Raw genomic sequence first — 6,836 nt, 5'->3', positions numbered from 1 at the left:
AGAGAGAGAGAGAGAGAGAGAGAGAGAGAGAGAGAGAGAGAAGGAGGGAGGGAGGGAGGAAGGTAGAGCTCAAGTCCTACTGAAGACCTGGTGGGTTGCCCCATATCCACAGAGGACTCAGCCGACTACGTTACCTGCCTTCACTGCCTGCAGCCACAGAGGTGAACAGTGACCCAGAAGCAGACTGAGACTGGTTCCCACGCCTTACACAATCCTGGTCAGACAGGTAATATTCCAGAATGAGGTCTAACAACACATTTAAAACATTTGTGTTTCAAGGTAAAATCCAGGTGGAGAAACACTAGCTGTGCTCTGATTCCGTTTTTCTGCAACTCTAGTGAAGGAAACCATGTACATTTCTACTTACTTAGGATCAAACCTAATATTTTACCTCAAAGCAGCAGCCTGCTTGCCCCTCTATATAATGAAAGCGAGCTCCATGCCCCCAACCTCGTCTGTCCTCCCAGGGGTCTTTGGCTATTCAAGCATTTGAAGCAAAGACCACACGTCTACACGAACGTGCTCACGTTTCACACTGAACAAACAGGATTTTAAGGAATCACTTGCCTGGGCTACATACTTGCCTGAGGCCAGCCTAAGGAATCTGATAAAATTGTGTCTTAAAATCAAAACAAACTGCCTGGTGGTGGTGACACACACCTTTACACTTGGGAGGCAGAAGCAGGAGGACCTCTGGGAGTTCAAGGTCAGCCTGGTCCACAGAGCAAGTTCCAGGACAGGCTCCAAAGCTACAGAGAAAACACACACAACCCCAATTAAAACAAATGAGTTCCTTTTGAAGGAACTCATTTTCCCAAGAACCATGTGCCTAAATTGGAAGTCCCTCTCTCTGCTTTTTAGCTTTTTTCAAGACAGGATCTCACTATGTAGCTCTGGCTGTCCAGAAACTCCCTATGTAGACCAGGCTGGCCTCAAACTCACAGAGATTTGCTTGCTTCTGCCTCCTGTTATGTGGTATTTGTACACTGTGTGAAGATATAGCACTGTGATTGGTTGAATAAAGAGCTAAATGGCCAATAGCTAGGCAAGAAGAGTTTAGGTGGGCCTTCCGGGGACAGAAAGGACTCTGGGAAGAAAGGCAAGGAAGCAGAGCAAGCAAGGTGTGCAGGAGGAGAGGTAACAGCCACAAGTCACATGGCAGAATGTGGATTAACATTAATGGGCTCATTTACATTATAAAAAGCTAGTTAGGAACTAAGTTATAGGCCAAGGACTCATAATTAATAAAAAGCCTCCATGTTATTATTTGGGAGCTGGCAGGACAAAGAAAGACTCATTACGGCCTCCCAAGTGCTAGGACTAAAGGCACACACTACTACCCCCGTTTTTTCTTGATTCCATTTCTAAAAGCTGTAACCTTATTAAATAATGAATAAAAGCGGGGGCCAGAAGGTAGTTAGTTGTTGGGGTAAAGGCACTAAGTAAGATGACCTGAGTCTGATTGCTGGAACCCACACACTGGGAAGAGAAATTCAAGTCCTGCAAGCTGTCCTGTGACATCCACATCATCGCCATGACCTGTGCATGCAAACACACGTACAAATACATACACAAACACTCACATATAAATAAACAGAATAATGTTTTCTTAAAATAAAACAATAGTTGCTTGCATTGAGCAGTTGGCACATGCCACTCCCATGCTCTGAGCACATGATCTCAAGGGTTCCTTGCAAGACTCAGAAATAAGCAGGCTCAGCTCCACTCTGCATATGTGGAATATCGAGGTTGAGGGTCACATTATGAGGGAGAGCCAAGAATAATTTAAGGTGTCCACCTTGTCAATGCCCTGGCCCAGCTAGGGATCTCTACCTGAAAGTGGTGGGTGAGGTATGTCGGGCTCACTATCTTCCTGACCCAAGCTGCTGCCCACACCACCTTCTCTGGTTTTCTACTGCTGCCATTACAAACCACCCCAGTTAGAGCTCCTCAAACTCACCCAAGAGCATGTTTTCACACTTCTGCAGCCAGAGGCCCAGAGGCCCTGGGTCTCAAAATAGAAGCACTGGTCAGCAAGGCTCCCACCAGCAAACTCCAGGAGGAATCTATGTCCAAGCTCATTTGAGGTGTTTGCAGAAACATCCAGTTTTATGAGGTCACACTGCCTGGTAGTCCTCAGCTCTCTGGGACCTCAGTCTTGTCCCTGCAAGTGAGCCCCTATATCTTGGGGCCAGCAGCTGCCCATCAAGTCATTATCTGGTTTGGAACTTGATTTCCCATTCTACATGTCTCTGTTCCCAATCTCTCTGCCAAGACCGTGAGACTCCATGCCAAACTTCGTGAGTTTAGTCACCCCTACAAAATCTCTCTTCTGTATTAGCATATCACAGTTCACAAGGTGGAGAGATCTGGCTGTGCACACCTCTATGGCTCCGCCTTCCACAACTGTGAACACACTGTCCCTAGGTGTGCCTCTAGCCCATGCGAGATCCTGAGAAACAGGAGCCGTCAAAACATATTAACTCCAGAACACAGGATCCTGCCCGATCTGAGGTGATGGGAAAGATCACCTGGCCCAGCTCTTGGTATGACAGCTAAAGCAAGGCTTATGCCTGCATGAATAAGCCAGATCCTTAAACATGACCCACCAAACCAAGCCTAAGAGAAAGCCAGCTGGCAGCCTTCACAAGCAACAACCCCACGAAATGAATCATGGGATCCCCCATTTCCTGTCCTGGCAGGAGCCACACATCAGCCATTTACTCTCATCTCTACGTTTCTGAAATAAATAAATAATAAATAACTGGAGTGTCTCATTTACAAACAATGCTCTAAGAGTCCCCAGGCTCTTCTGAACAATGAGCTGTGATTCATGTTTCCAAAAAAGATGTCCTTTGATCATTTTCTTTCCTTCTCCCTCGTGATTCATTCATGGGCCAAGTGGCTTGAGTAGAAGCGGGGTCCACCCACCAGAACCTCAGGAGAGAAACACAGGCCTGTTGTTAAGGCTTCTAAAGAGAATGCTGAGGCTGGTATGGGGGATCTTTAGTAACTTTCCCTTACGGAAAAACAGCCAATCACCATGCGTACAAGCACTCCATCCTTCCCAGTGAGCATCCACCCTGGGAACCACTAAGATCCTCTGAGTGCCAACTGCCAGAACTGCAGAGAGCCGGGAGGCTTCTGTGGGTCCATCCTTGACTTCTCTCCACTCTGACACATTCTGGAGACTCTAATCCTCAAGGTGCCTTCTGACACCTTGTTACACCCCAGCTCAGCTGGTTTACGTCATCCAGGTGAAGACAGACACAGCTCCACCCTCTCCTACAACAGTCAGTCTTCCATATTTTTACTAGAATTTGCTACCAAAAAAAAAAAAAAATACCACCCCTAGACCAGCAGTTGTCAACCTGTGGGTCGCAATCCCTTTGGGAGCCAAATGGCCCTTTCACAGGGGTCGAAGATCAGATATCCTACATCTCAGATATTGACTTATGAATCATAACCGTAGCAAAATTACAGTCATGAATAGCAATGAAAATAATTTTATGGTTAGGGTCAGCACATGATAAGGAACTGTATTAAAGGGTCACAGCATTAGGAGGGCTGAGAACCACTTAGACACTTCTCCTCTAAGAACTTTCCAAAATAGTTTTAAGATCAATGTATTAGCAAAAGCCATGATGTTAGAAGCCATGTCCAAGAGCGACTTCTGGAAGGTGTGTGACCTAACAGGGAAGATCACAGCCTCCTGGGCTGTTTACTTCCTCCTCTGGAGGGAGACCCTCCTGACCCTCTATAGGAATGTTCCCCCCATCCTCTCCAGGTAAAGTCACACTATAGAACTACAGAAGGCTCCCTGATGTCATCCAGGTCACTATGGGAATCAGATACTACAGCATAATGTATCGGCCCACCCCTCACCCCCATGGATGGATGGATGGATCTCTCTCTCTCTCTCTCTCTCTCTCTCTCTCTCTCTCTCTCTAACTGAAGTCCCTACACTCAACAAAAGAACCTACAGACTTCATTGCTAAATTTGCAAGTTTTCCTGGCTTTTCCCTAAGAAAATGTGACTTTTTTTTCCTTCTTGAGGTAAGATACCAGGTACCTCAGGCTGCCCTCAAACACTACGATAGAGAGGGTGACCTTAAACTTCTGATCCTCCTGCCTCCGCCTCCCAAGTTCCAGCTTTACAGGTATGCACCACCCTGCACTACAAACTGGGTTTATGTGGTTGGTACAAGGGTTCAAGTCCCCTCCCAGCACCCCACCACCGCTGTTACCTTTCCTGTCTACCGCCCTCCACCCCCAAAAGCTGCTGAGATCTCCAGTCTGCCTGCTTCTTTCTCTCAAATACCAATGAAACGGTCTTCCAGTTCTTCTTTTAAAAGGGGGGGGGGGAGTGGGGGAGGGAAGACTCACCAGGTGTGATGGCACATGCCTTTAAACCTAGCACTCAGGAGGCAGAGACAAGTACATCTCTGTGTTTATGGAGCCAGCTTGGTCTACACAGAAGTCCCATAGCGGAACTCCATCTCACAAAATAGACGAAATCAAAGTAGTAGACTCCCTTACCCAATAATCACAGGCCATGGTGGCAGCTGTACCAGAACAGGGTTGAGTGTAAACCCACTGCTGCCAGGGTTCAAATCCAGAGTGCTCCCATTACTAGCTATACTTCCGCAGCAAGGAAGAAGGGCAATCAGAAACTTTCTCCGCTATGGAGTGACTCCCCTGCAGGAGCCAGCATCCCTCCTTTCTCACAGCATCCAGAACATCTTATGCCAGTTTCTCCCCACTCCTTTTCCTCTTCTAGCTGTTCCCTGAATAGTCCTGGGCAATCCCAGGAGAGAATTCATTGCCGCCACACCCCAAAGTCCTAAGTGGAATCCCCATCCTAAATTAGATGCAGATGGATGGAGCTCTAACAGCCTATGCCCCATAAAGAGCCCATTAGGAGCTACACAGCACGCTTGTTAGCTCCTTGCACACCCCATCCACCCTCAGAATACCCAGCTCTGCCATAGGCCTCAGGAAGGTCTGCCAAGTGCAGTCGGAGCTCAGCCCCCGTGTTCCCAATGCAGGGAAGCCCTCCAAACCTGCCTGTGGGCCTAGACGGGAGGTAATGGCCCTAGGCGTTCCCAGCCCTGCGTCCACAGCCACAATCCCTGACACACTACAGAAATAAGTAACTGGAGTTCACAGGAAGGACACAGCCTTGTAGATCGGAGTCTCCAGGAAGCTTCCAGTCAGCGGGCTGGGACTTGATCTAGGCCTGCAAGAAGGTGCTAAAGGCATGCCTGGAACAGACAGCGGCTGAGAAGGTGCCCTAGGGCAGCCCTTAGGGTGGAAGGCAGCAAGCTCCTGAAATGCTTGTCTTCAATTCAGGGAATCAGCTCAGGTGAGGCTGGGTGTCTAACGGCTCCGTGGGGAAAAAGAGTCAAAACAAAATAATAAGATCTGGAATCCCGGCGAGCCCTACGGCCTAGAGAACCCTGATATTTGATGGGGACGAACCGGGGAAGACAGGGTCTACAGGGCCAGGGACTGACCGGCCACTGAGGAAAGCCGGGCTCCCTGGAGTGTGTACTGAGTCAAACATAAGCTTGCAACTCGACTCCCTCCACCCCCTCGGGAAGCGACAAAGAGGCAAAACCAGGTCCCCGCCCTCGAGGCCGGTTTCCAAGGCCCTGGGAACACTAGAGCACCCTGGTGCCCCCACACTCCGAGGCGGGAAAAGCGGCGGCAACCCAGCCCGGGTGCAGCGGCCACTCCCCACGCGGACAAGAGGGGCTTCTCAGAGCCCCGCACAGCACAATGAAGTGTCCACCCGTTGTCCCGGATGCCAAACAGAAGTTTCCCGAAGAAGCCAAAACGCACGCAAACAATGACCCCAGAGGCCCCGCGCGCGCCGGACCACACGGGACGAGGACAGAGAGAGTGAGCGGGAATGAGGAGGGCGGTGACCACCCAACCCAGAGGGTCCCCGGATTCCCTGCACGGGCTCCAGCCCCGGGCGGGCCGGGCTCCGCACCGCGCGGCAACAGGCTGGGCGCCGTGACGGGGAAGTTGCGCGCGGGGCGGGCGCGGGGCGGCGCGCTGCTCACCCACGCCGTACTTCTCCTCTCGCTTGGTGGGGACCCAGCGCGTCATGGTGGCGCGGGCCGCAGCCCCCTGGAGCCGCTGCCGCTACCGCCGCTGCTCGGGCAGGAAACTCTGCGCCTAGGCCGCCATCTTCCATTCCCTCCCCGCCGCGACAGGATGGGGAGGAAAAAGTTTGCGGCGGAGGCGGTGTCATGTGGGACGGGGCGGGCGGAGCGTCGCGGGCCGGATGGGAAAAGGCCGGGAGAGCCGGCGAGAGGCGGGACGGCGGCCCGTTGTAGCCCGCCCAGGCGCGCGTGCATTGGGCTCGGCCCGCCGCGTCCCTCGAGGGACCCCGGCCGCTGCCTCGCGCCTGCGGACGTCCTGCACTTTGCACTGTGCGACCCGCATCCTCTACTCTTCACTGAACACCGAGCACCTCGCACTCCACTCTGCACCCCTCTACTCCGCACCGCACCCAGCACTCTTTATCACGTACCCCGCACTCTTTTGGAACGCCGTGCACCCTGCACACTCTGCACCCAGCACAGCGCAGAGGCGCTGTCTTTGCATAATTCGCATGTGGCCCAGGTCCTTGCAGCCTTCCAGGCCTAGACCTAACGCGAATAGTGGAGGGTTAATGCAGAGTCAGACACCACACACACATTCACTGCTGTGCGGAACCCCAGTTTCTGTTCTGGTGGAGAGCGCTGGAGCAAAGTTAGGGGTTCTTCGTGGTGCATTCATCCATTTATTCATTCAGCAAAGGTGAAGTGTGCACCTATTTTGCG

The 6,836-nt window shown here is 51.6% G+C and overlaps 1 protein-coding gene across 2 annotated transcripts in view; it reads right to left on the bottom strand.

Moving 5' to 3' along the window:
• Positions 1-6,240, bottom strand: part of Dock1 (dedicator of cytokinesis 1) — a 503,376-nt gene extending 497,136 nt beyond the window's left edge. For both annotated transcript variants that reach the window (XM_013347890.2, XM_005351416.3), the window contains exon 1: positions 6,072-6,240. In XM_013347890.2, the coding sequence (XP_013203344.1) occupies positions 6,072-6,117 (46 nt within the window). In that variant the 5' untranslated portion in view covers positions 6,118-6,240. The remainder of the gene's footprint in view (positions 1-6,071) is intronic.
• Between the last annotated feature and the right edge of the window lie 596 nt (positions 6,241-6,836).

Source organism: Microtus ochrogaster, chromosome 8, assembly GCF_000317375.1.
Source record: "Microtus ochrogaster isolate Prairie Vole_2 chromosome 8, MicOch1.0, whole genome shotgun sequence".
Taxonomy (NCBI): Eukaryota; Metazoa; Chordata; class Mammalia; order Rodentia; family Cricetidae; genus Microtus; species Microtus ochrogaster.
This window is presented reverse-complemented; position numbering and strand designations above follow the sequence as displayed.